Genomic DNA, 26,557 nt, shown 5'->3' with positions numbered 1-26,557 from the left:
GGGCTGAATTTATAGTTATATTGAATTCATTAGAATGCATGCCGATGAAGCATTCAATATTCTCCTATAAAAGGTTTGAAAACATCAATTTGTGTTAACATGTTTCACTTAGAGAATTGAGTTACTGCAATTAATTATACTTTCAATATTTTTTAAATTAATTAAATATGGATGTATTTGCCACTCTTTTTACATTTTTATTTTTGATAAAATAAAGTATTTTCTTGTTCTTCAAGCGCTAGTTGTGGCAGAATGTATTTATAAAACTAGCTATTATAATAAATAGCTGTTTCTGCCGTTGATGAGTGCTTCTTCAAGTTAATTAATACTGAAAGTATTTTCAGATTGTTGTAATTTGGTAATATACAGGTATAAAATGCTTTGATTTGCATAATAGAATAATATTTAAGCACGCAACTGTTGTCTTTAAGGTTCTGTTAATGTGGTCCTCTAGAGTCTTGTTGGTCACATAAAAAGTTATGACGGGCCGGATTTGGTCCCCAGTCCTTGAGTTTGACATGTGTGATCTAATATATAAAATTCCAGTAAAAGGTATTAAAGTTTGTGGTTTTGTGTGGGTAAGATGTGTGACTTGAAAAGCAGTCTATGTTTATAATGAAAAGTGCTCTATTAAGAGGTCGGCTGTCTGATTTGATAGATATTTAATCGAGAACCGTAATGTCTGGCAATTAATTTTTTCAACAGATGTGAGGCTAAACGTTTTTCTCTGCTATATGAGCCATTTTCCCTTTCGTTTTAGCATCAATCATCTCCCCTGATGTTGAACTCTCATATTGAGTTATTGAACATAACTCCATGATTCCAATGGCTGGGCTGGTTAACAAATTACCGCTTTAAAATTCTCTTTGCAGGCTGCTATCTAAACATAAACTCCGTAAACACGAATGAAAAATGTTATTAAAATATGTTTGGGGTAAAACTTAAAGTAAATTGGGATTTCTTTTTATCTGATGTGCATTTAGACCATCTATTATCAAATGTGAAGAAAACCAAAGAAAGATGGATAATCATTATTTAGAAGCAAAATAAACTGACTTAAGATAAAGATGCAAAGCAGAAAGAAGACAAAGATGGACTGTTTTCTTCACACTCTAAAATATCTACAATTCAGATGAAAACAAATGATGTCAAAACTCCAGATGTTGCAAATGACATCACACTTCCCCCAAAATCCTGAATAGGGTCTGTATCTGTCTTCATGGCAGAATGTACTGATTACTGTTCATAGTTTCAACTCATTCAGTCTGTGCGCTGATGTTTAATGCTAACTCTGACTATGTGATGTCATTTGTTTTAACCATGTCTTAAATAGAAACCATGTTATAGCTTATTTCTGTTTTACAAAAACCTGCCTTTTGTGCATTGAGGCATCAACTTCTTAAAGGCACTGTAAGTACAAGACAAAGGGGATTATATTTAACCTGCTTTAATATACTGAGTTTGTTTTAACTAACCAAATTATTTTATGTTCGCAAAGATTTATTTGTTTATCATCACTGTGACTCAATTGAATCGTCTTTCAGTTAGCCAAGTCTGATTTCATTGTGATTTCACTCTTTCCTTTAAAGGGTGTCTTCAGCTCAAAATGTCAGGTGGTAATTTTGTTCTATTAAAGCTTATTTAGAAGGTTACAGTCATAATTTTACCTGATACTTTGGCTGAGTCATTATTTAGTTTTTAATTTGCTTCTCTCTCTGCACTAATGCTTTGAACAGCAGACACACCTACCATAAATTACATTTTAAGTGACATTTTTATTATACATTGGAATGGAAAAAAAAAATTATGGCTGCCGTTTCTTTTGGATGTCATCCTATGTATTTCAGGCTGGTGTGTCTGGTATGTTTGGAAACTATGATCATTCACGTTCAACTCAAAAGAACCATTAGATGTTGTTTCCAATAAAACAAAATCACCACTAATGGACTAGCCAAGGGAGTGGAACTCAAATTGCTTTACATTAAAAATAACACAAAATTAAGGAATATAAGAATAGAGGCAACACCCAGTTACTAAATCATATCAAATATATTTAAGTCCCTCCCAAACTATAAATTTGAGCAGTGTCTTATAAAATTTTTAGGGTTAATAACACAAAACTTTCAAGCAGAATAATTTTATGACATGCTAAGGAGCTCCCCCTAGTGGTTTGTATTGATATGTAAATGCTGTTCAAGTCCAAGTTGAGGTTGATGAAGACATCGATATGTGAACATTGCAATTGCAAACTGACTATACTTAGATTACTCTGGCATGGTTCTGCATTATTTAAAAACATCTCAAATTGCCTTATGTGTCCTTTATGTAAAGGTTAATCTCAGTAAATAGGAATATTCTCAAAAATGGAATTTATTTTAGTAATTCAATTGAAAAACATGAAGATAAAGCATCCTAGATTCATTATAATTTTCTGGTTTATGTCTTATAGTTTATGAAAACCCAACATTCAGTTTCTCCAGATATTTCAGCCTCATTTAAGACAATTTAAACAGATTTTAAATACAATAAAGTCAGCCAAGTATATATATGTTCAGTACTCGGTTTAGACTGCTTCCCATGGATTAATGCATTAATATGGTGAGGCAGGGAAGCAATCAGTCTTTTACTCTGCTGAGGTCTTGGGAAGCCCAGATTCCATTAATACCATTCTTCAGCTCATCTGCATTGTCAAGTCTGATGTTTCGTTTCTTCTTCTTTACAATATTATTGTCATTTCTGTATGGGGTTTAGGTCAGGAAAGTTTAATGGTTTTGGATACTTTGGTTAACAGTCCTTGTGAGGAGCATCAGTGAGTATTTGCTTGACACCAATCAAGTTATTAGCCTTCTCTCCATCATTGTGTAGGCCATAACATCCCAATAGCATTGAAATATATTTTTATTGGTTTTGCTTTGGGTCATAAAACAAACAGAAAGAAAACAATACTTGAAATATATCACTATGCACAATATGTCTCACTTTTTGATTAGATTTGCAAACATAAAGTCTTTCATGTAATGTGCCACTTTATTAGAAGCAACCTCCTGCTGGTGAAATAAGATAAGAAACATACAAATTTAGTATGAAAGTTGGTTTTCAAAAAAAATTATAAGCTAAAAAAAAGTATGAACATCAAAAACATATTAAAATTCTTTTATAGCTGCTTCATGCTGATCCCACATTGTGAAGTTGTATATCTTTTCATGGATGGAGAGTGGCTCATAGACAGTAGAGTTGCTTTAGCAAAAAACAATGTTGATGAAAATAGCACCATATCACATATGGTTTTTCATATTAGAAGTTGTTTAATTTAAAAGTAGTACTAAAGTCAATGCTGTTTTCTCTCATTGCAATAAATGTAAAAATTCCGAAAACAATACGAGATTGTATGAGTAGTTGTGAATGAATTTCTTAAATTGCATTTTAAAACTCAATATATGTTTTATTCAATTTAATCTTTTTCATGTAAAAAGTGTATTCTGCATTAATAAAGTAAAATGTTGGCACTGGACTTTATTTTTCTGTGTTCCAAAAGTAGATCTCAGAAGATTTTTGTTGGTAATGTTTTGTTTTGTAACTGTTTTTTCTGGTTTTTTTTTCATAAGTGTAACGGAATGACTCAAAAAAGAGTGACTCATCCTTGTAATACGTAAAACCACAAATGAGCTACATTTCAAAACATTGTTAGACTTTCCTTTAATTAGCACAGTGTAGAGAACTCAACTCTTCAAAGAATTTCAGGATTTATCAATGCATATTGATAAGGCATTGTTTGACAGTAATCTGCTTCAGTAAGAAGGTTACAGTATCTTACTGACAACTGGATCCCACCAAGTTACCAGATAAGTGTTTAAGGCAATACTACAGTAATGTCATATAAGAAAAATAAATAAAAATTAAAAAAAGCAAAATCACTGATTAATTTATTGATTTATTGATGTATTTTTATTACATCAGTATCCCTTCTGTAATTCATTTAAAGTGTTGCTGTAATTTGACTCTTTGTGAGTTGAGTGAGTCAAACAAACTATATCTGAAGATATTTTTGTCATTTAAATTTAACATGCATTCAATAAATAAAGATGATTTATGTTTTTCAAAAAATAATTGAAAAGCACTGTTTCCTGTCATTTTGCCACACGGAGTTTGCCACTTACAATATGGCAATTATGACGTGTCACGTGTTCATGTCAACAGTTTTATTTTGAAATTCCCAACCCGGAAACTAATCTGTTTTCCTCTTCCTTTTTCCTGTGGTGTGTACTTGAGAGAGATTCCACAATGGCTCAGAAAGTCCAGAAACTCGTAACTAAAGTCCCAACGCTTCTCAGTGGTAAGTGAACCATTATTATGTTTTACAGCACTTTGAAAATTGATTAGTTAATTTAAAGCCTAACCGCGTTATTACAGTTCGTCATATGTGCTCAGGTTCTCTGTGACCTCTGCGTATCGTCGCTTCTGGTGTAAAATAGAAAACGCTGCTGCAGGTTTTCCTCTTTGTTTTGTGTTTAGCTTTCAAAGGCAACGTAACCCTGCAGTTTCTTACTTCTCCGAGTAAGGTGGTCTATGCTTTATTGCAGCCGCTGTCACATACTCCAAACCCCGGCTAGCGACCTTCTGGTACTACGCCAAGGTAGAGCTGGTCCCTCCGACCCCTTCTGAAATCCCCACGGCTATCGAGGCCGCCAAAGGTCTGGTCAGGAGCTACCAGGCAGGACGCCTCGGACGAACCACAGTCAAAGTAAGCAGTTTTTCATTTACTTAAATTACGACTGATTTAACCCCATAGCTTTTCTTTATGGGAGGTGAAAATGTATTTACTTGATCTTTACCTGAAAATGCCGAGATAGTGAAAAGCTAGAGTGATAGGCGCCTTAATGAAATTGTAGATATAGTGTTTGACCACAAAATAACATGTTGAAAAATTCCAGTAAATAATTGACAAGTATGAAGGTCAGTTTGGTGGAAAAAAGAAGATGGTCTGGATCTTCTTTTTTCATAATATGAATAACATAACATTGATATTATGTTTTGAAAACATAATATGTTTTCATGACATATTATGAAAACGTTGACATTCCAATAAAAACATTCTGGAAAAAAATTAATAAATTAGCCTTTTTAAGAAATAGATTAACAGCAATTGATAATAAAGTATTGGTGATCAAATCATATTCAGCCACCACTGTGCAACACTGATGGAAAAACAATCTTGTTCCCCTTGAACCAGATCAAGGGGAACAAGATTTATTTGTAGAGAGGAAATAAATACCCTTATTTTTTGGGGGAGTGGGGTCAAGTTTGAATTTGACAAAAAGCACTTTTCTTACCTCTAAATGTTTCCCTTTTTGTTTCAGGATGCTTTGAGGAATGGACTTGTGACTACTGAGGTGTTGATGTGGTTCTTCATCGGAGAGTGCATCGGCAAAGGAGGCGTGATTGGATACAATGTCTAATAAATAATGAATTTCCTCTTTTCACAAGGACCGGGCAATAAATCAAGAAGAAAATATCATGATATACAGCATGATCAAGAACAGTAGGAATTACATCCAATAGATTTTATTCATTTTATTTTACTTCAGAGATTCAAAACAAATTATCAACTGATATTAAACACCTATATCGTGATATGTTTGTCAGCCATATTGCCCAGCCCTACTTCTGAGTATAACATTCTGAATGAATTCCAACTAATTCTTAAATAAAATCATTGAATCAGTCTTGACATCCCTTATATGTTTTATTTACAAACAATTTCCAAAACTATTAGGGCTACAAAATGTTTCATAATACCTCATGAAGATCTTAAGGTATTAGTAATGACTAACGTATTTCAGATGATCGAGTCAAAACGTATGCTAACTAAAATGGGTGTTTGGTACATTTTACTGCTATGTAATGATGGACATCTCCTCTCGCTCTCGACTCTCGGACATTGCTTTTACAACATTTCCCAAGTATCTGTAGAAGGCATGTCGCATATCTTCGGGCTCTTCCTCCAGATCAGAATGAATAAGTGGCAACCTGCTCAGATTTGGTGCTGCATCAAAAAAATAAATCCATTAGTCCTGTAAGATGGACACTGATTTAAGAGAGTACTACACAAAGATTACCTAAAGGCAGTCGATCATTTTCTGTCTCACTCCCAGGCTTGTGGTGAGCTATGAGTAAACACTGGTTTTCCTGCAGACTTTGGGTGGAGATGAAGATGGAATGCCACGTCTCGATTTCTTTGAGGTGACTTGGGATATCAGGATTAAAAATGATCACCACACCGCTGCAGTCCTTCATCAGTGCAGGCCAACAAGATTCAAATCTGCAAAATAAAAAATGTTACTTACATTGATGGAGAACCTTATTTCGTAGGGTAAGATTTAAATCATTTTTAACAAGTCAACTAACTTAAAATCTCCTGAACAATCCCAAAGTTCAACCTCACAGATCTTGTCACCGCTGCCCTCAGGCTGGGATTCAAATTCCAGGATCCTTGAGACAGTAGAGAGCAGCTGCATTTAGATAACTGGTGTCTAATAAGCGATATAATTTTATAATAGGACATGGATTTAAACACTTTGTGAACTGTTTCAGACTCAGTGAGATTCATATCACATGACTTTAGTATCTGTAATGGGAACTTTAAACAGTCAATAATTAAGTGCAGTGTTCTTCTTATAACACAGGACTTGTGTACCTGACTCCTTGTGTTGGTCTGTATTCCCCAGCCACGTTTTCTGTTGTGTCTGAAAGGAAGTTAGCAATAACGGTCTTACCACTCTAAAAAAAGAAACACATATGTGGCATTACATAAATTGGAATATCTTTTTAACATTTTGCAACAACAACACATTCACTACACAGTCTTATTTTCTTTAGTGTATGCAGCAAACCAGAAATGCACTGATAAAGCTTTTCTTCACCTGTTCTATTTGTCTGACCTTCAAATTTTCATTTTCTAAGGGCAATAAATATTACAAAATGTTTTCCTCAGCTACTTGTTTTAAAAGTGTCAAAAAATAAAACAGTTGTGAATTTTCTAATAAACAGGTTAGTGAATCCTTCTTATCCTGTCCTAAAGTGTCCTATTTTTTAGCAAAACAAATGTCTAAGTCTATCCAATAAACCTTAATTCAAAAATTGTAGAAATTACACAAACAACCACCAAATGAAAGATGGTGTCTGTGGTGTATGTTTGACACCATAATGCTCTAAAATAAAGATGGTATGAATATCATGGACGGGTTTTCTTACATGTCTTTTCCTTGCGAATGTAAGAACTTTACCACAAAGTCACAAAATAATGTTGTGTTTACACATAAATATTGTAATCAAGTAAGTACTACTATTTTGCATGTTGGGAGGTAGAACATTATTATATGCTACCTGGATTATGATAAATAAATACAGCTTTAGATTATCACACAATGAAAGATTTTACAGTTGTAAATGTTAAGTATTAAGCTGACTGTGTACTTGTCAACACTTTACAGCTACAGACTGTAATAAGATAATCAATCTTACCTCAGTAGGACCAACGAAGAGAATTTTTGCTTTAAACATTTTCAACAGGCGGGTCGTTAGCCTGTCCGGCTAACTTGCCACGATTAAGCCCTGACAACGCGAAGCTGTCGTCCTCAGATGAAAAAATAAAATCAAATGAAAAATTATCAGTCGTATTTTCTCTATAAAACTAGTAACATTGGCTTAGCTGTGTAGATGTCGAAGCTGGGCAGTCGCAGTAAACTTCCTTTTTGTTGCTATGGTGTCAGTCATGTCTTTTTTTCTTCTTTTCATTATTGGCTATTTGGAACGCTACTTAAATTTAACCCCGCCTCTTTTCCGATCGAAAGAAGCCAATAAGCTTTCAGTGAATGGATTTGCGTCATGACGTTGCCTGAAAGCTAACCAATTAAGTGTAGATATTGCGACGAACGTATAGTTCCCATTGTAGCAGCGTCAATAACAGCAGAGACAACACGAAAGCGTAATATTTGTCCTTTCAAAGCATGTATTCGTAAGGAACTATGTTTAGGCTCAGTAAGAGCAACAAGTCTGGTGGTGGTCTTGCTGGTTTCATAGACAAAAGCAAATGTTTAGTGAGTGGATCGAAACGCTTCGCAGCTTCTCAACCCCATCTATTGCTATGTGTTGACCTTCGAAGTCCCTTTGCTGGCACAAGTCATAAGGTAAACATTTTAACTATGAAATAAATTTTATAATAGTCCTATCTCATCTATTTTCACTGACTGTTACTCTCTCATTTTAGTTGTCAATGTGAGGTATGTCTCCAGAGGGTAAACCCCAAAGTTCCCCACTTGGTTTCAGCCCCATCAGGGAGGATCTCCCTCTGAGTCGTCGTGACCTTGACAGCAGTGATGAACCAGAAGAGAACAGGGCGTGCACTAGTGTCCAGACAAGAGCTGAGTCTGGGTGAGGATGTGGAACACATATTTGTTTGTAAAATGCAGCATAAGCTGGGCAAAATACGCAGTATGGTCTAGGATACTTGAATGTTTTCTCTTTCTCAACCATATTTTTAGCCCCGAGAACTTCAATAGAGGGAAAAGCCCCTTTCTGAAAGTCCTGATAGAGGCAGAAGCTGCTTCCAGCGCTGCAGCAATCCAGCTTGTGGCTTTTAAAGATGCAGTGGACAACGAATTTGCCGTATGCTTCTTTTGTGCAATTTTGTGTCCCACAGATTTTCTTTTGAACATTTTCAATTTCTTCAGAATGTGACTGTTTCAGAACTGTTAATACTTTTTTAAAATTATTATTATTATTATTATTTTAGAGCTCTGGGAAGTCTACCAAAGACAAAAGCAAAATCACCCGCCAGAAAGGACTTTTGCTGGAGAAGTTGGAAGAATTCAGGCGACTGAATAAATCAGTGCGACAGAAGCTAAAACAACTTCAAGATGCAGAGGTAGATTTTGTTTTTTAGCATGTTGATTACATTTGTAAATATAGACCAGCAAATAGAAGATGTAAACATGTTTTATTCACGAGTTTGACATTATTTGCTCATAGGCATATCGAATTGATGCTGACAGAAAGATGGAAACTTTACTGAAATGGATCAGAAACACTGAAAGCGAAAATGAGGTGACTGTTTTGTTAAATCATATTTGGTCAAGTTAATTCCAATGGATCCAATGTTGGGAAATGACAAAATTGTCCTTATTTTGATCCAAAAGAATTTGAAAAAAAACCTCGATGAGACCGAGAAGAGGATTAGTAAACTGATGGATTTGCGGAAAGATGAGCAGGTAAGAATAATCAATACTCAAAAATACAATCTTTTCCTAAGGAGGCATGGGCCTGTTACTGCTACAGAGTTATTCTAAATTTTTAAAATGTTAGGGTTCTTAAAATCTTTAAGAATGTCTATGTCAGCATTTGAAAATTAAAACAGAAATAAACTATTGTTGTAGTTGATGCTATCAGTAACAAGCAATATGAAAACAAATGTTGCTTTACATGTTTTAAATAAAAACAATTAGACCTTGTAACTTTTTGTAACATTTTTAAAAACATATGTATTTATATTCTTTAAATATATTTTTTGTTTGTCTTATCAGGAAAACATTAAAAGCTTAGTTCACACCACCAAGTCCATTGAAACGACTCGTGCTCACCTGCAGGGGCAGCTGCGCAACAAGGAAGCAGAGAACAATCGCCTGACTGTACATTTACGGGTAAAATCCCTCCACCTTGGTTACTTGAAACTGTGAAAGAAAAGTTTTAAAATATATGATATTGAGATAATTTTTCAGTTTATTTTTTATTTTTTGGTGTGTTACAGACCCTGGAGAGAACTGTAGCAGAGCAGAAGTCGGAGATTGATCAGCTGAAGACATCCTTTGCCTCCCTGACCAAAAAGGCTGTGAAGGACAAAGAATATCTGAGGAAAGCTACACAAGCACAGAAACTGAGAGCAGAGAGATTCGAAGCTGCCATAGAAAAGTGCAATGCACAGCTAAAGGAAAGGGTATGAAATCAAAACAAATGTAAGTGCCGGTTGCACAAACTCAAATGCACCTTCAAAACTCAAGGATGCTGCTTTCACTGTCAGGATTCCCAACTGGCTAAAGCCCGTTTAGAAAGAGACTCCAGGAGACGGCGAAAGGAGCTGATGACAGATGAGAAAGAAAAACTTGTTGCTCAAATAGACCTTATGAAAAGGTTTGTGCTCTACACAGTCAGGCTAGTAGAGTACAGCATGCACATGAGACAGCTGCAGATTTACACTGATAAACCGCATGATATTTTTCCTCCAACAAAGTGAATTAGCAGAGTTGACACTGAGGCTTCAGAAAGAGAGGGACGAGCTAACTGCAGAAAATGAAAACATGGTGCAAAGCCTCGACAAACTCATTGCTGACAACAGGGACCTCACCATCACTAATGCAACGCTCAAGGTATGAAGTGTCACACAGCTTTTTTAGGGAATTCATCGTTTCAATAGTGCAGATTTTAAGGGAAAGGTATTTACGGTTTATCTAATGATTTTATGTTAAATGCGATATGTTAGAATACCATCAAAAACTGCAGTAGAAAAAGACAATGCTTCAAAAACCACCATACATGAACATATCCAGGACGTGGGCTGCAACTGAGATTCCTTATGTTGATAAAAGAGGACGTAACTGCATTGAAGTCTTCTGTCCCTTTTCTGTTTAGCCTAATTGAAGCAGATTTGAATGTTGTCCGCGGTTCAGGAGAAACTGAGCACAAGGAATATAACGGTTGCAGCTCATTTCTGGATGAGGTTCATCCTACATGTGGAACTTCTTGAAGCACTGACACCACTTGTGATTCACGCCTTCTGACTCTCCCTAAATTGCTAAATGGCCTTCGCTTAACAATCTGATCAAGGCTGTGATCATCCTTGTTGTTTGTGAAAATTGTTCTACCACAGGTTTTTCTTACACTCAACCTTCCATTGCTATGCTTAGGAACAACTACTACCCCTTGCAGAGGTTATGAATGATTGTTTGCTGCACAAGTGTGCAGTCATCTGTATTTCTCCTGATTGTGTACACCATAATGTGGTCATATCTTAATATTTCTTATGCACATTTTTCTCCTATTTTTAACGTATGACGTTCAGTTTTTTGAGATGCAAATTTAACAGAAAAAAACAATTGAACTACCTCACTCTGTGTATTTGACCAATATAATTTTCTCTTCTTACATTGAATTACTGAAAAGCTATGCTCTAATTTCTCAAAATTCCTTGTTTGGTCCTTTGCCTTCTATTTCTTCTAGTAGTCTACATTTTTCACAGCTGTTTTTTTCTGACATTTTGTTTCTTTTACTCTAATTCTGCAGCTGAAATGATATTTATTTATGCGTGATTGCAGATGTCCGTGGCTCACTTGAAGGAGCAGCTTGCTGATTGTGAGTCGGCGCTCGTTGAAGAGAAGACCATTTCGCTGGAAAAGAAAAATGAAGCGGAACAATGCCACTTTCAGGTCTGTGTTCTTCAGTCCTCTGTTGTTTGGTCATTTGTCAAAATAAAGTATTTGTAAAAATCCAACTAACTGATTTTTTTGTACTCAAATATCCATGAAGCAATAAGCTGACTGAAAAACAGAAAAATGTGGCCATACTCCATTATCATATCAAAGACTCAACAGTTTTTTTCCCTCTGTTCAGGTCTCAGGACTCAAAGCTGAGATTGACAGCCTTCAAATAAAATATGCAAATCTGTTGAGGGAAACAAGAACGACACAAGACGAGAAAGAAACAGAAGTTGAGAAGGTATTGCTACCGCCACATTTGAATCCATTTGAGCAATTAATGACTAACGGTTGATTGAGGCAGTAATTCTCGCATAACTTGTGCTTTTTCTAATATAAACAGCTCCACATCTCTCTCTTTCTTGTTGATAAATTACCTGTCACTATGCTATTAGATCGTTTCTGCAAAACCCCTCAAATAGTTTGTTTTAACAACCTTACACAGTGTAACTCTTCTCAGTCTAAGTGGCACAGATGGGGAGCTTTGAAAACTTAAAAGTGTGTCTATGCTGTGCCTATTTCCAACACTGGACCTGGAGCCCAGGTGAACCAGGAGCTGCAGGGACGCATAGAAGAGCTGAGAGTTTACCCTGAGTTACTGGGTGAAGCCAAGCAGAGTCTCCTCCAATGCCAGGAGAACCTGCGCAGGCTGGAGAGGCAGTGTTTGGAAAAATCAGAGTCCGTTAAGCAACTGCAGTTTAAGGTGTGCAACGCCAGCTGTTGTCATCAGATGTAAAATGTAAAATTCATTTACATATATCTTGCCACTAGGTGGTAGTACACCCCCTGTGTCTCTATTGTGTTTTCTTATCTTGATGGTTTTTCTGGTTGCAACCGGCAAAAAAAAAATAAAACAGTTTGCAGTGTAGAAAATGCACCCCGGTGTATATTTTGATGTGTTTGTGCTGTGTGAGTTCTCCATCACTTACATTGTGTCTCCCACATAATGTATTCTCTAAATAATTATTTTCCCTTTTGAATGGTTTCCCTTCATTCAAACAATGTTCCTCTGAATTCTACAATTTCTATTTGCAGATGGAGACTCAAAATAAACAGCTGAGGTCATCTCTGGAGATGAAAGAGTCTGTTCATGAAGCCAATTTGAAGGTACAAGAAAAAGTGAATTCTCTCCAAAGGTAAGAACACACACAGTGGCTGAACCAACCTTTGCTTAACTGACATCTGCAAGTCCACAGGTCTAAGTTTCTATCACCTTTGTCCATCTAGTGGCAGAAATGTTTGGCTGCTCATCTTTGACAAACAACTTAAGCTCAGTTAGATTGAATGGGTAGTCTGTGTTTGTGCTTTTATTTTTAGTCTTGCCACAAATTTTTTTATTTGATTTGAGCCTTTGCAGAAAAAAAATAAGCTTTGGTGTTAACCATTAGTGTCAAACTTCAGTCCTCAAGTGCAGTTACCAATTTTACATGTGCCCCCACTCCAGTGTAGTTAAATTACTGCAATATAATTATCCCACTAATGAACACATAATTTGATTCAGGTTTGTTGAAGCAGCTTCAACAAAGAATTTTAGATCTGTACTCAGTACTCAGCTTTGAGTACTGGACTTTGACCCCTGCAGTTTGAAGTAGACATAAACACCTTTCCTCTTCAGAAAAATTGACCAGATGCAGCAGGAGAACCTGGAGCTGGTCCGGAAGCTGGCGGCTCAGGATGAGGCCCTAAGCTACAGCAACCGGCAGCTGGATCAGCGCTCCTCAGAGTGTCAAGCTCTGAATCGGCAGCTGGAAGCTGCTTTGTCAGATGTCAGAGAGCAGGTGAGCTTCAACAGTTGTCCTGTCAAACTTTGAAAGACAGAATTTTTTGCTCAGATTAAAAGAAACATTTGGCTTCAACCAATGTTAGTGAGTTAATCAGTGATTTGTCCCAGGTGAGTAAAGTAAAAACCCAGACTTCCTCCAGGGAAGAGGCTCTGCAGAAGAAAATCCTGCAGCTTCAGGCTGAGCAGAGCAGAAGGAATAATGAACTGAAGCTTCTTCGTGAGAGCAAGCAAAATGTGAGCATCACATTTCTAAAACATTCTCTATTTTCATACCAGCAAATGATCCAATATCTAATAGTTAAGCTGATGTCCAAATAAACTACTGCTTGTCTGCCATCAATCTGCAGGCGGAGAAACAGTTTGAGGTGCGTCTGAGGAATCTGGAACTCAGTCTGGACCAATCAGAGAGCCACAAACGCAGCATTCAGAATTACGTTGATTTCCTCAAAAAATCTTACATGGCAATTTTTGATGAAGGGGTACAAACATCAACGTTTGGATCATCATATTTCCTAAAATGATGGTTTCCATTTTGTGTGTGTGTACACTGTAATATTTATATCAAGTGAGAGTCAAGAAGAAGACATTTTATTGAGAGACAATAACTGCTGCATGTAGTTAATGGCGATAATCCCAAATTTATAGCAGTTTTGATAGCTATTTTAGCTCAGGTTATATTTTTAAGAAAAAGTTGTTGAAAACAAAATCATCTAAGTTAATTAGGAAACTAGAATGATGAATGGTAAATAGTTTTATACAAAAAATGTACTTTGGATAATTAATAATTCTACAATGTAAAATTTGAACAATAATGCCTAATGGTCAATTTTCCTTATATGGCATTGCTACAGCAATAAGACTTCATTTTAATAATTGAAGTTGTAGAAGACATATCTAAACTCTGCAAGCACATTTTTGTGGCTTTAATGACTTGTTTTGTGTTTTCTATGGACAATGAATGTTATTAAGTCTTTGTTTCAAAGAGTTGAGAGGTCAGAACCTCAAACATTTCACTGAGGATAATGAAACGCTTGGCCGGGTGGAGGGGATTTAGAAAACCAAGACTCGCTGTATGTTGATGGCAGGAAGTTGTCTGAAAATACAGGGTGTTGCACAGAGAAAGCTTCCACTTCCTGTGTTTAGCATATTGTCTGGGTGTAGTTCATGTGAATTCCTGAAATCATCAGTTTCCTTTTTAAGGACATGTCTTCATATTGAACAGATGGTTCAAGGGACAGATGGATTTTCTGTTTCTAAGCTCTTCAGTCTAGCCAGTAGTCAGTTAGTTAATGACTTCTGTTTTCTTTCTCTGAGAACCACACAATTGGTTCTCAGTCCTGAGCTTAAATCATGTCAAGTATGTAAATTAATTGTCAAATCTGATTAACTTAGGCTTGCCACATGTGGGACATTATTTTATTTATTTTTGTCTTTGGGGAATGGTATATGGATTGTTTTTTTGTTTTTGTTTTTTTGGAAACATGTTCCTTAAGTTACTTCTTGTCTTGTTGGAGATCTCTGGCCTGCATGCGCTGATTACCAGGTAGTGTTATCTCTCTGTGATCTCAGCTTTATACACAAAAAAAATGCATTTTATTTCTAAGGTACACTGAAGTTTTGAAAACAATCTAAAGAAAACCATATTGATCTTCTAGATGAAGTTGTACCTTTTTAAAAGACAATCAAATTTCTTTCTAAGTGCAGCTTAGTAACATGAAAACACGAGACTTTTATTTGAACTAAAGATTTGCCTACTTTTAACACTCCTAATACATAACCATAAAGTTATCAGATTGAATCACTTCTGTTTTAGTCCCTTTTATAGGTTGCATGACCAGGTACTGTTTATTATTTTTGCATGCTTGTATGTTACTTTTTTGTATGCAATAGTCAAGTCGTAGGTGAATGTACCAAAACATCAGGGGCGGTTAGGATATTTTTAATCCTCATAAATCTGCTTTTCCAATGTCTCAAAAACAAAAACATCTGTTTTTGCAGTGATTTGTGAGAAGACGTAGTATGAATTTTCCTTTTCTTTCTCAGCTGGTATGAGATTAGTGAGTAAATTAATTTAGTTGTGAAGATCTTATTGCTGGTTTGCAAACACAATTACTGAATAACTGAAAACGTTTGGGATGTTTCCCAAATGTGCTTTGTAATGACAGAGGATTACTGTAACTAGTTTGTCTGGATAGCAATAAAAATAATTGTCTGGCTTTTTTAAAAAAAATCTTTTACTGTCACCGTTATTCGTCATAATCTCTGAATCCTCATAAACTATTGTTTACGAGATCTCTGTGTTCTTGCAATGATCTTTTAAAATAAGAAAATCTCATTAAGAGTCTGAGGAAAACTGCACTTGTGGTTCTGTGTTGTTCAATGCATTAGTTTTCTTATAGTTTGAGAAACAGCATCATTCTGTTGCCTTGTGAACTGGTGTGTTTGTCAGTTTTAGAATAATGTCACATTAAATAAATGAAAAGAAGCCTTTGCTATTGTGTCAGTTTCATACTAATTTACTTGCTAGAATGGCCAATGTGTCATGTTTCAATTTGTCAATGACAAAAACTAAGCATTAAATTGATTAAAGAAAATGATCCAAACTTTCACAACATGAAAGGTTTCACAAAGAAGCAAAGCACAATACTCCAATGCCACAAAGCTAATTTCAGAATAATGTTTTTTTATTTGAATTGTTCTCAGATTCAGTTAGTTTCTGAATCGTATTAGAACGTCCACAGAGGGTGAGCAGCTTTTTACTGCTTTTGGAGAAGTCCAAAACACACAGTCAAGATCCAGTCATCGCTACCTTCCTCCTAAAAGTCTGTCCAGACTTGCATTTGAAATGGACTCCTGGTCCATTTCTGTCGGTCCTGTGAGGCAGACAGAGTCGGCCTTCTGAGCAGGACCTGCAGTGTTTCGGCTGGAGTTTCTTCAGACTATGACAACCACCATAGGACATCTGAATTGGATGGACAGCCTTCACTTTACATTTCCCAGCTTTCTGTGGAACAAAATTTAAAAGCCTAGACTTTATAGGTTGAACAAAGTTGTGGAAACCTCTAAATTCTTTTGCAGAAATAAATCTGACTTTTCTGTATAACCAACATGGAGGACATTGCAAGAGTACCTTTTGGGGAATTTCTTTGCAGGGTTTTATCTCACAGGTCTGAGTTTCAGTCACCAGTTTGCATTTGATATTGTTGTTGGTCATCCTGGAGGAAACTCCATGACCACAGGATTTGGAGCAGGGTGACCAGGCTGTGGTCTGAGGCCGACACTGGACTCCTGTTTCAAGCCTCTTTGGATGATTCCTAAAAGCTAAAATGAACTTTTTAAGCTAATTGGGTCCCATTCTGTTTTAACAATGTGAAGAGTAGAACAATACTCACCTGTTAATTCTCCTCTCCTAACATGTGGAGGATCATTCTTGTTAGAAAAGTCACCATCAGATGGGTCTTGTTTGTACTTTCGTCTGTGTTTCCTTGTCCCAGACCTTCCTGTGTTTGCATCATCAAGGCAGATGAGTCGTTCACAGCACTGTCCTTTCACATTAACCCTCTTCAGTTTTTTACAGTCCACTCTGTACATCAAAAGATCACGAGTGCAAAGCGAGACGCACCCAATAGATCCATCCATGCAGGTGCACTGATATTTGCAATTTGGCTGAAAGGTTTCCCCATTCTGGAACATCCTGCCGTTGAACTCGCAGCTTCTTCCATGTGATTTCGCTATTGTAAAGAAATGGGAAAGATTAGGTCCTTAAGGGAGGGAATAGACATTTAAATTAGACCAAGAGAGGAGCAGAAGCCAGCGTGCCTTGACAGATGCCAGATGCAAAATCAGATTTTCCCCCAAAATTGCACTCCAGTCCCTTTGCAGTGTCGCACGGTTGAGTTTTGCTGCAGTTGTCATAGAGCTGCCGTGCACAGACCTTACAGCAGCCGCAGCTATCCAGCATTAGACTCACCCCTGCTGCACAAACAGGGACGTCCGGAGGACACTGGCAGGCTTCTGGGCATGAGGCCGACACCTGAGGTGAAAGACTTTATCACTTTCCCAACAAAAAGTCAATTATTAAAAATAACTAATCAAACTTCATGTATGAAGAAACAGCTTCTATTCCTTCCTCACCAGAGTAAAGCAGAGGGTTACAGCTACAAAGATCTTCCACATCTTCCCAAACCAACTCTCCTGATCAGAATTGGATAAAGCTGCCAGTGAGCTATTTCTTTTAGACTCTCCTTTTATCAAGCAGATCTGACGTATGTAAAAGCAGAAGAGGTGTTCCAAAACTGTGAGAGGAATGCTTCGCTCCCTGTCCTGCCATGAGGTTTCACCCTCCCTTTGAAAGAGGGGATTCTGGAAAAGCGCTCCCTTTAGCTCTGTTTCAGTTGAATGGAAGCCTGGATGGTATGTCTTTTCTCACAGGACAGAAAAAATAGGTAATTTTTCTATACACTTTGAAATGTATAGTTGGAATAAATTATATTACATAATCTCCTTTGATTGATATTTCTGTATTTTCAGTTGTGCATTTTTTTCAAGAAGCTTATATTAGTTTCACATCTTTAATTTTATTTTCAGCTTTACGCTACAGGGATTTTTTTTTTTTTTTTACTTGACAAAATGTTACAATAAACTGATAAATATCTTCCAGTAGTGAATTATTTTATGTTAAAATTAATGTTCCTGATTATTTTAGACAAATAACTGAAAGAGACTTTCTGATACAAATATACAGGCAGGTTTATGATGCATGGAATGACTTGCAGAAGTATGCATTATTGGATTTACACTTGTGACTTTCCCCAAGCCTGATGCTGCCATATGTTTCACTAAGAGGATAGTCATTTCATTGCAAGGTGCAGTGAGACTTCTAATGGCTATATTATTCCAAGGGCTTTCATTGCATTTCTCCATTAACGCCAGACTTGTGGTCGTAGTTTTTTTGTCCACAAAAACCCCAGGGGTCTATAGCTCCACCAAGGGAACCAGAGACAACACAGGACTTGATTTTATCAGATGAAGTGCATCAGGTAAAATCTGATTTAACCTGATTTTATCTGATTTTCATTTGTGCTTGTCATTTTTCATTGACAGTTTTCCTGTGACTATTTAAAACTTTCCAAGTCATACACTAATGTGAATTCATGGTCCTAGCCACATGTTACAAAGTCTTTCACATGTAGCTTACAATTTGAGGTCATGAGAATGAGGCTTAACTGTGGGGTTGCCTTCTGGTTGTTGCAGATTTACTTGCAGCAAGAAGCTTTCTGATTATCTCAGCTGTGGATTATCTCAGCTTTAACAAAAGCATTGTGTGTGTGCGTGTGTGTGTAGGTGTGTACGCATTTCCTGTGCAGCACTCTCATTTTTGGTTAGACATTGCTTTAATTATGACTATCTCTATTTGTTCTTGATCTGCTACACACTATGAAGTTATCCATACAGCATGTACTTATCACTGACACGTGAAATATTCTACCATCAGTCCACACATGGCCTCAACATCAGGGCACTGCAAGTTCTGACGTGAATATTGAAGGGAAGCTACATTCTTTTATGAGCAACTGAATCTTTCTCTTGGCTGAGGAATTGTTGAATTTTGACTGCTTGAAGAAAAGTGCAATGGGACTTTGCATGCCAGTGTAAAAAGTGAAGGGTGGAATTCCAATTAATCAGCCTTCAAGGTGTGAGGCGGATTAACATTTGTGTCAGTGTTTGACTTTCAAATTTAGCTTTCTGGAGTGATTGAAGCAGAGGAATTATTTATATTTTTTTAGGGAGGACACCCAGCCCAATAAAATCAGAAAGGATCCGTGAAGCATTACACTTTTCAGAAAGAACATTGCATCTCTTTGAAGCAGCAACACAAGAAGCATCCTGCTTCATCCACATCAAACAACGGAAATCAAGACAGGAAATATGTGTTTTCTTTTATTGGAAAGTCTGAGAACAAAAGGCTGAGGAGAGCACACTGGCACTGTCTCGTTCTTATCTGACTGAGGTTGCAAAAGGCCTTTTTGAGTCAGTGCCAGCACATAAAGAGCAAACATGTGAGAGCTTGGTGCAGTTAATCATTGCAGCAATTTGCTCACTGTTGTGGTTTTGCAAGGGGAATTCTCCTGCCAAAGATGTGATCTAAAGAATGTGCAGGGCCATATTAGCTGAAAGGAACATTGGATACATGATAGGCAGCTGGAGAATATGAAAAGCCTTGAGATGTTCCCTTCCAACAGAGAAGCGTGTGACAGTGCCAAGCCAAAGACAATGAGCCAATTAACAAACATATCTGGAAAAGTTCAGCTGAGGATATTATGTTCCAACTTATTAGAAATTAACTACTTTTGCCTAAAGCACTCAGCAGCTCCTGACACTTTGAGATGATGATAGCAGGATTGACTGAGCTCAGATTGTAAGACAGAAATTCAGAACCATAAATTATGATTTTTATGTATGGAGTCACTCATTACATTTGCCATAATCATAATTCATAGAGGAATCAATGGTGCTTTAGTTTAGCTTTTACTGTGCAATAAATAGAGGGAAATGTGTGCTACTTGTTCTTTGTGAGGTTTAAAATCCAAGGTAAAATAAAAACCCTCTAACATTTATCCTGGTTTTACCAGGCACCAAAAACAATTAAATATTTGTCCTGATGTATTTGTGTATGAAAAATATGGAAGTTTTCAGTTTTGCTGGTACCTTTTTTCTGTTGATCACCTACAGATTACTGGTTGGAGTTCATTAAAGAAAAACTGGACAATGCCAGTCATTGACATTGTCTTAACCAAAACACTGCAATGGCAAATTTTTGCAAACCAGTTTCATTCAGATAGAACAGGCGTCATTTTGAAATTACTCCAGCAGACCCCCAGTCATCTGATTGCACACGTAGTCTCGTGTAGGAAAGTTGTTTGGTGGAGAAAACAGCAGCAAGTATTCAAACTGTTTCTTGTAAGTGTGTAGATGTTTAATATCCACCACTACTCTGCTGGATCCCATGAATATGAATCTTTTCATTTAGAAATAAACAATAAAAGCAGCTTTTGACCTTCAATTGCTGTGAGACAGCAAGAAAGAGAAATATTTATTTATTCTACCTGCCACCAGCCAAGAATCTATTACTGCATTAATGGCTTTTTTTGAAGACTAATGTGCTATAATTACACCTAGTCTCGAATAAGGAGTTTATGAACTCCTGGAGAGAGATAAGATGGCGAAGCACAGCTTCAGTGGGTAAGTAATGCAGTGAAGATGCAAACATAAAGGAAACCTTGTATGTCATATATTTATAACATAAATGCATTTTTCTTTTATCTCAGAGTCTCATTAGTTCTACGCTACTGTTCTGAGTAGGTTTGAAAAACATTGCGAAATATAATGGCAGCTTTCTGGACAGCAAATGATGAATATCGTTTCTGTTGACAGGATGTTTCCATGTATGCTTTTTCCCCAGCGAAAACAATTGAAATTGTGTCTGAACTTTCAACACCTATTTAAAGCTGAGGCTTTTCTGTCACACCTTTCCTCTAGAAATGGTGGGTTATGACAACATTTATCACATTTATCACCTGTGTTTCTCTTCAGCTTTAAATCACCTCCTCTACATGAAAAACCTCTCAGCAGGGCAACAGAAGGCCATCAACTCCTCTGCACTTGGATTGGCTTTATGTTTGCGAATGGCTTTTGTTTGATAGGGCACAAACTGCATTGCAGAGCACGATAAAAACAGACGTCATGAAGGAGCTCTTAGTTTGCGAAACATTTACATTAACGGAAAATTAAATTAATTGAATAATTTGTGTGATTTGTGGGAGAATACAAAATGGTATCTCGAACTTGTACAAAGTCTTGACATAAGAAAAAAAATATGTATTTATTTATGTATGTATTTATTTAATGGAATTTCTAGATAAATGGAACAGTTGTGAAAAGGCATCCTGCAGCGCCCTCCAGTGGTCTGAACGAGAGTAGCGCCTTACCTGCGTTTTAAAACGTTTAAAAGTGAAAGATCTTTTTTCACCAGCTCTCTAGTCCAAGAAAGTGGGAACCTTTACCATTTACTGATAAAGGTTCCCAGTAAATGACGTTCATGTTTGAGTTTTCTGTCAAAAAATGGTAGCGGAAGGGCACATGAGAGTAAAAGTGAAGCTGCTGTGAGTACTGCTGTGAGTACTTCTCTGTTCTGCCGTCGACGTATTATAACCTCGACACAATCAGGAAGTCCGGCCGTTTTTCCTCCGTGATTGAGACAGAAAACTTTGTCACAAAGGGAAAGGATCGGGTTTTAGCGATTAGTAATGAGGTGCCACATCTTTTAAGGGTCGTCGATCATTTATTGATGTGGTTTGTTACACTGTTTTAAACACCCAACTCACTATTTAGGTCGTCGTTGTTCACCCGGAACACCTGGATTTTGATTTAAGAGAAATGGATGTTTCTCACCTCACTGAAGATGAAATGGCAGAGATAAAGAAAGACGTGAGTATGATTGACAGGTGATCAGCTGGCATCAGAATAAAAAAAGTTGTATTTTTTTTAAACGAGGCAAGAGGCCGTGGAAACAATATTGGCTGGCACAGTTTGTGATCTTTGTTTGGATTTAAAGGCCCATTAAATGAGGAAATACTTCACCACACCCTCTGTGTGTGTTCATGTAAACACCCGGTCCTGTCAAAAAGATAATAAATTGAAACACACTGTACAACATTATCAGTTAAAGAGTATTATAAGTGTTGTCAGGGGTGAATGTTAGGATTGATAACTGTAGGGCTTTTCAAATGTTTCCATACCTCTTGGACATTGCCATAAATGTTTATATTACAGCCACACAGTTCTGTAAATTTCATTGGGAGTTTATGGACGAGACCAACACAAAGTAATACCTACTTGTGGAACTGATGAAAAATTATATATGGAAGTTTTCAGTAATAATAATAATAATAATTACTATTATTATTATTGTCAGGTGCTGACACTAATTGCTATTATTATTATTATTATTATTATTATTGCTCTTGCATAATAATAATAATAATTATTATTATTATTATTATTATTATTGCTCTTGCATAATAATAATAATAATAATAATAGCTTGCTACTGGGTTAAGGTCTGGACTTTGACTAGACTATTCTAGCACATGGACCTGCTTCGATGTATACCTTTCCATTGACCTGGCTGCATAAGGATAGAAGGTCAGTCACCCTGTGACCCAGACTCAAATTTTTCTGTCGTGGCTGAAGAACAGCAACCCAAGAGTATGATACCGCCACCTTGTATTTTTTATTTTTTTATTTTTTTGCATGGAGGTTTGAGTATTCATGAATACAAACAAACTTTGCTTGTTGTTGGTAAAGCAATGAAAATGGTGCCACTGAGAAGTTGGAAGAGAGGACATGAAAGTTAAAAATCACCCACCCTTACCTGGACGCCAACAGGTTACATTTTCATTTCATCTGACCAGAGCAACTTCTTCCATGCGTTTATCATGTCTACCTTTATAGCTCATGGCAATTTAGAAACAACAAACAAAAATTCTTTCAGCAATGGCTTTCCCCTTCCATAAAGTCCAGATTTATCAAGGTTATAACCAATAGCTGATCTGTCTGCAGCTCTTCTAGAGTTATCATGGGCCTTTTGATTGATTCTCTGATTAATGCCTGGCCTGTTGGTTTAGGAGGCTGGCCATGTCATAGCAACACTATTTTCAAAGCTTGGGATATTGTTTTATAGAGTAATCCTGCAAAACCTCCACTTCTTTCTTCCTGACCTGTCTACTGTGTTCCTTGATCTTCATTATGTTGTTTATTCACAAATGTTCTATGTGGTCTTTAGGGCCTTCACGCAACAGCTGGATTTATATTGAGCTAACCATTAAGATCCCACGCAAAATTATGAATCTTTCTGCTTTGTTGTTAGTTATTATTTTTGCCCGGTTACATGATTTTTCTTGCATTCCCAGGTGCTGACCAGACTGCGGCATTACCTCTGTGACAAAATCAGAGCAGACCGCCACCTGGACTACCTGCGTTCCCGGAGGATCCTGACCCGGGACGATGCGGAGGAGATAAGCTGCCGTACCACGCAGACCAAGAGGACGGCAACGCTGCTGGACATCCTGGCTGAGAATCCTCGGGGTCTGGACGCACTGATTGACTCCATCCGGGAGATGCGCTCTCAAAACTTCATCATCACTAAAATCACAGACGAAGTGCAAAAAGCAAAAAACGAGAAGATCGAGTCTCTCAGAGGTGAGTTGGTTTTTGCAGTGATCAAATGTGTGAAATGTTCTTTATCCACTCTTCTTTATTGTGTTCTCTGTCAATCAGCTGCGGGGGCTTCCAGTTCATCCTCTGACAGCAGCTTTAGCACTCTAACCACAACGACTGACCTCCCCAACACCTTTTCAAACAACTCCACCCTCCTGTTCCACCCAGACGGGGAGCGAAGCCCTTCCACTTCAGACCTCGCCAGCTCTCTCAACGTGTCTTTGTTACAGAAGTGCGGAGACTTGCCCTCTGTGGCCGGGGCCAGCCTCGGTGTGGCACCCTCCTCAAACTCCTCCAGCCTCCCCAGGCCGGGAGACCCTGGGGCTCCTCCGCTCCCAGACGAGATCATGGCAGAGTCGCCCTCCAACATAGACGCCACGTCGCCGGGATGCACCAGCAGTGGAGGAGATCCTAATTTCCAGCCTCTTCGGTCACGCTCGCTCACCCCAACATCACACATTCCTCAGTTCACTTCTCTGTAGGACACTTCTCATCCAGGGACAGACCATTTAATTCAATAAGCACACCCATTGTCTCTTCTTGTTACTTGTGCCTTTCACTGGCGGAACATGATGTACGTGAAACTATATGTTACCAATAGGCATGGGCCGCTGTGAGGTTCTCATCATGCTACTTACTCAAACATTTTGAAATTTATAACCTGATCTATGTACTTTGATGCAAACAAATAATTTTACCATCATATGCTGCTAAAATAATGTAATGTGTTGATGTTTTCTTCCTTATTTTGATTTTAATACATAATCTCTGAGATAGAATAAACACCTGCTAAAATTAGATGTAGTTTTCAAGTGCTTATGTTACACCTTTTTGCAATTTCCTCTTTCGTACAAGAGTGCAGTTTCAAATCATTTTTACTGTAAAGAGTGATTCCCCACCATGACCGGGCATGTTTTATTGCCACTGAGATCCTCTAAGAGCTGGCAAATCTGGCTTTTATTGCAAGCAGCCGTTCTTCAGCTGAAGGCAGTGAGCAGCAACAGGTGAGGGTGGGGAAACAAATCACTGCACTCACAGCCTGAGAAAACCTCAAACACTCAAACACTTTATCTGCTGTTAGATGAAAAGAATTTTGAATCAAAGGAGAAGTCTGATTTCAAACTTTTGACATGTCTTGATAGGATTCCTTTAGTTTTCACAGCTTACAGGGTTCCTACACAATCTGAAAACATATGCTTTCTGATCTCAGTATTTTCCAGGTCTAAAAAATTGTGGAAAAAGAAAATGTGGTATGGAAGAAAATGTGTATTTTCAGATTAAATTATCTTGTCTGTTTGTATTCCTCCTTTCTTTCTCCCTTCTGTATCTCCTTCATTCTTTCCTTTCTTCCTTATGTCCTGTTTTCCACCTTTCAAACTATCTCATTGAAATCATTCCTTGCTTTTAACCTTGTGTCCTGGTTTTCTCCCTCCTTCCTTTAAATAACTTCTTTCCTTCATTTCATCCTTGTGTTCTTCCTTCCCTCTTCCCTCACTTATCCCTCCTGCTTTATTTTCTTTTTTGTGTTCTTAACTCCCTCCGTCCCTCTCTTTTATCCCACTTTTTCACCTTTTTACATTCTTGTGTCCTGTCCTTTATTTCCTTTTTCTTTTTATCCTTCCGCTTTCTTCTTTTTCTTTTCTGTTTCCTCCCTCCCTCATTATATCCCTCCTCATTTTTTTCCTTCCAGCCCTGTGTCCTACCTTCCCTTAACGCTTCTACTTTCTTTCGTTTCTTTCCTGTATTTCTTCTCTCCCTATTCCCTTCCTTTTTCCTCATGTCATAATGGAGTTACTCCCTAACTCCATTATCTCATTCTTCCTTTCTTTATTTCTTCCTTGAACCTTAGCGACTTTTGGCTTTACTCAGTTACCAAAATCTCAGCTTGCTCCTGTTGTTTCTGTGGCAGTCAGACAAAAGAATTTTATTTGCAATGTAGGAATGGTATGATGGGAACTTTTAGCATTTTTGCAAACTAACTTTTCTAAATAGAAACAAATTTTTATAGCAGTACATGGCCCATGCCTAGACATAACTACTCTTGTCGATGTTTTCATAATGAAAATGAAGGTATTTAGCCTCATAATGTGTGTGTATTTTGGACTCTGGCGCAACAAAATATTTTTTTAGTATACATATATTTAAATGTTTTAACACAAAAAGATATGTAAATGTGTTGTCCAAATGAATTGTACTACTGAAAAATAACAAATTATATATTGCAACCAGAGAAAATGTTCCAACTGCAAACTTTTATTTTGCAATGGTTCCAATTAACATCATGTCATAAATTCCACCCTTTATGTAAAAATCGCAGAAAATCTGAGTCACCAATAGAAGCCTGGTCTACTTTTTCTTCTCATATTTGAGGTGTGATTTCTTCAGAAATTGTTGGGTGTGAAAACATGGCAGCTGCAGTTTAGTTGATGGAAGAGGTGTTTCCTGTTGTTTCTGTGCATTACTGCAAGTGAACAAGAATTTATGTCACAGTATCTTCACTACAAGTCTACAGTCATAAAACACAATGTGAATGATTAATATCCTTCTTTCTTGCAGATCTTTGCATATGACTTGTATTTGTTGTATCCTAAATATTTCAAAGGATCAGATAGTGTTTTTTTTTTCTTTGAATATGTGGTTTATAAGGCAGCTGTGTGGCAGACAGTGGCAGTTTTTGCATTTTGGTGATTTATGGGCTGAAGAAGTAGGAACACTTCTTCATTTAATGGTAGAAATATATAGAAATAAGTCACAACTGCACAGGAACATGGCCATTCATGGGATAAAAACTATGAAACAAAACAAAAAGAAAAAATACATGGCTAATCAGAAACATTAAGACTTAATCCTTATATTTTGGTTTTATGCTTTACCTACAGTGAGGTGGCCCTAATGTCAAGAAAACAAAGGCAATTGTTATGTGTGCGTGTGTTTCTTTACAATTAAAGGTTTGACAAATATAACATGGTGTTCC

General features: G+C 37.1%; 5 protein-coding genes across 10 annotated transcripts; 3 read left to right on the top strand and 2 right to left on the bottom strand.

Moving 5' to 3' along the window:
• Positions 1–4,224: 4,224 nt before the first annotated feature.
• LOC129362310 (ATP synthase subunit g, mitochondrial-like) lies at positions 4,225–5,722 on the top strand. The gene is made up of 3 exons (XM_055033771.1): positions 4,225–4,333; positions 4,581–4,741; positions 5,358–5,722. The coding sequence occupies exons 1-3, from the start codon at positions 4,282–4,284 to the stop codon at positions 5,454–5,456; spliced, it is 312 nt and encodes a 103-aa protein (XP_054889746.1). The 5' UTR covers positions 4,225–4,281; the 3' UTR covers positions 5,457–5,722.
• Positions 5,723–5,724: 2 nt separating this feature from the next.
• ift22 (intraflagellar transport 22 homolog (Chlamydomonas)) lies at positions 5,725–7,810 on the bottom strand. 3 transcript variants are annotated; one of them, XM_055033768.1, is made up of 5 exons: positions 7,522–7,810; positions 6,695–6,777; positions 6,406–6,489; positions 6,117–6,319; positions 5,725–6,043 (listed from the first exon to the last, which is right to left on the bottom strand). In XM_055033768.1, the coding sequence occupies exons 1-5, from the start codon at positions 7,558–7,560 to the stop codon at positions 5,895–5,897; spliced, it is 558 nt and encodes a 185-aa protein (XP_054889743.1). In that variant the 5' UTR covers positions 7,561–7,810; the 3' UTR covers positions 5,725–5,894. The 3 variants fall into 3 exon arrangements, with proteins under 3 accessions (XP_054889743.1, XP_054889745.1, XP_054889744.1); XM_055033770.1 differs by having other exon boundaries at positions 6,695–6,743; positions 7,522–7,809; XM_055033769.1 differs by having other exon boundaries at positions 6,406–6,743; positions 7,522–7,809.
• Positions 7,811–7,934: 124 nt separating this feature from the next.
• On the top strand, positions 7,935–15,798 carry LOC129362176 (outer dense fiber protein 2-like). 4 transcript variants are annotated; one of them, XR_008606196.1, is made up of 17 exons: positions 7,935–8,186; positions 8,267–8,430; positions 8,541–8,664; positions 8,792–8,923; positions 9,028–9,102; positions 9,195–9,266; positions 9,579–9,695; positions 9,803–9,988; positions 10,073–10,182; positions 10,283–10,418; positions 11,364–11,474; positions 11,659–11,763; positions 12,067–12,225; positions 12,558–12,658; positions 13,138–13,300; positions 13,446–13,539; positions 13,653–13,765. XR_008606196.1 is itself a non-coding variant. In XM_055033572.1 (17 exons), the coding sequence occupies exons 2-17, from the start codon at positions 8,282–8,284 to the stop codon at positions 13,824–13,826; spliced, it is 2,040 nt and encodes a 679-aa protein (XP_054889547.1). In that variant the 5' UTR covers positions 7,935–8,186; positions 8,267–8,281; the 3' UTR covers positions 13,827–15,798. The 4 variants fall into 4 exon arrangements, 3 of the variants coding, with proteins under 3 accessions (XP_054889547.1, XP_054889548.1, XP_054889549.1); XM_055033572.1 differs by having other exon boundaries at positions 13,414–13,539; positions 13,653–15,798; XM_055033573.1 differs by lacking the exon at positions 12,067–12,225 and having other exon boundaries at positions 13,414–13,539; positions 13,653–15,798.
• Positions 15,799–16,047: 249 nt separating this feature from the next.
• On the bottom strand, positions 16,048–17,513 carry LOC129362272 (CCN family member 1-like). The gene is made up of 5 exons (XM_055033721.1): positions 17,440–17,513; positions 17,125–17,338; positions 16,698–17,036; positions 16,436–16,626; positions 16,048–16,309 (listed from the first exon to the last, which is right to left on the bottom strand). The coding sequence occupies exons 1-5, from the start codon at positions 17,479–17,481 to the stop codon at positions 16,094–16,096; spliced, it is 1,002 nt and encodes a 333-aa protein (XP_054889696.1). The 5' UTR covers positions 17,482–17,513; the 3' UTR covers positions 16,048–16,093.
• A 3,988-nt stretch (positions 17,514–21,501) lies between these two features.
• On the top strand, positions 21,502–26,546 carry bcl10 (BCL10 immune signaling adaptor). The gene is made up of 4 exons (XM_055033724.1): positions 21,502–21,616; positions 21,697–21,792; positions 23,277–23,565; positions 23,644–26,546. The coding sequence occupies exons 2-4, from the start codon at positions 21,742–21,744 to the stop codon at positions 24,063–24,065; spliced, it is 762 nt and encodes a 253-aa protein (XP_054889699.1). The 5' UTR covers positions 21,502–21,616; positions 21,697–21,741; the 3' UTR covers positions 24,066–26,546.
• The last annotated feature ends 11 nt before the right edge of the window (positions 26,547–26,557 follow it).

Source organism: Poeciliopsis prolifica, unplaced genomic scaffold (assembly GCF_027474105.1).
Source record: "Poeciliopsis prolifica strain line A6 unplaced genomic scaffold, Auburn_PproV2 SCAFFOLD008, whole genome shotgun sequence".
NCBI lineage: Eukaryota > Metazoa > Chordata > Actinopteri > Cyprinodontiformes > Poeciliidae > Poeciliopsis > Poeciliopsis prolifica.
Note: the sequence above shows the minus strand (reverse complement) of the source record. Positions and strands in the feature narration are given on the sequence as shown.

Excerpts from the sequence above, each read along its gene's own strand:
- LOC129362176 (XM_055033572.1), top strand. The coding sequence starts at position 8,282 with ATGTCTCCAGAGGGTAAACCCCAAAGTTCCCCACTTGGTTTCAGCCCC. Across the intron at positions 8,431-8,540 it reads CAGACAAGAGCTGAGTCTGG|CCCCGAGAACTTCAATAGAG; the intron begins GTGAGGATGTGG and ends CCATATTTTTAG. Across the intron at positions 13,540-13,652 it reads TTCGTGAGAGCAAGCAAAAT|GCGGAGAAACAGTTTGAGGT; the intron begins GTGAGCATCACA and ends ATCAATCTGCAG.
- LOC129362310 (XM_055033771.1), top strand. The coding sequence starts at position 4,282 with ATGGCTCAGAAAGTCCAGAAACTCGTAACTAAAGTCCCAACGCTTCTC. Across the intron at positions 4,334-4,580 it reads AGTCCCAACGCTTCTCAGTG|CCGCTGTCACATACTCCAAA; the intron begins GTAAGTGAACCA and ends GCTTTATTGCAG. Across the intron at positions 4,742-5,357 it reads TCGGACGAACCACAGTCAAA|GATGCTTTGAGGAATGGACT; the intron begins GTAAGCAGTTTT and ends TTTTTGTTTCAG.
- bcl10 (XM_055033724.1), top strand. The coding sequence starts at position 21,742 with ATGGATGTTTCTCACCTCACTGAAGATGAAATGGCAGAGATAAAGAAA. Across the intron at positions 21,793-23,276 it reads TGGCAGAGATAAAGAAAGAC|GTGCTGACCAGACTGCGGCA; the intron begins GTGAGTATGATT and ends TTGCATTCCCAG. Across the intron at positions 23,566-23,643 it reads GAAGATCGAGTCTCTCAGAG|CTGCGGGGGCTTCCAGTTCA; the intron begins GTGAGTTGGTTT and ends TCTGTCAATCAG.
- ift22 (XM_055033768.1), bottom strand. The coding sequence starts at position 7,560 with ATGTTTAAAGCAAAAATTCTCTTCGTTGGTCCTACTGAG. Across the intron at positions 6,490-6,694 it reads AGACCAACACAAGGAGTCAG|GATCCTGGAATTTGAATCCC; the intron begins GTACACAAGTCC and ends TACTGTCTCAAG. Across the intron at positions 6,044-6,116 it reads AAATGATCGACTGCCTTTAG|CACCAAATCTGAGCAGGTTG; the intron begins GTAATCTTTGTG and ends TTTTTGATGCAG.
- LOC129362272 (XM_055033721.1), bottom strand. The coding sequence starts at position 17,481 with ATGTGGAAGATCTTTGTAGCTGTAACCCTCTGCTTTACTCTG. Across the intron at positions 17,037-17,124 it reads TGCATCTGGCATCTGTCAAG|CGAAATCACATGGAAGAAGC; the intron begins GCACGCTGGCTT and ends TCTTTACAATAG. Across the intron at positions 16,310-16,435 it reads GCAAAGAAATTCCCCAAAAG|AAAGCTGGGAAATGTAAAGT; the intron begins GTACTCTTGCAA and ends TTTGTTCCACAG.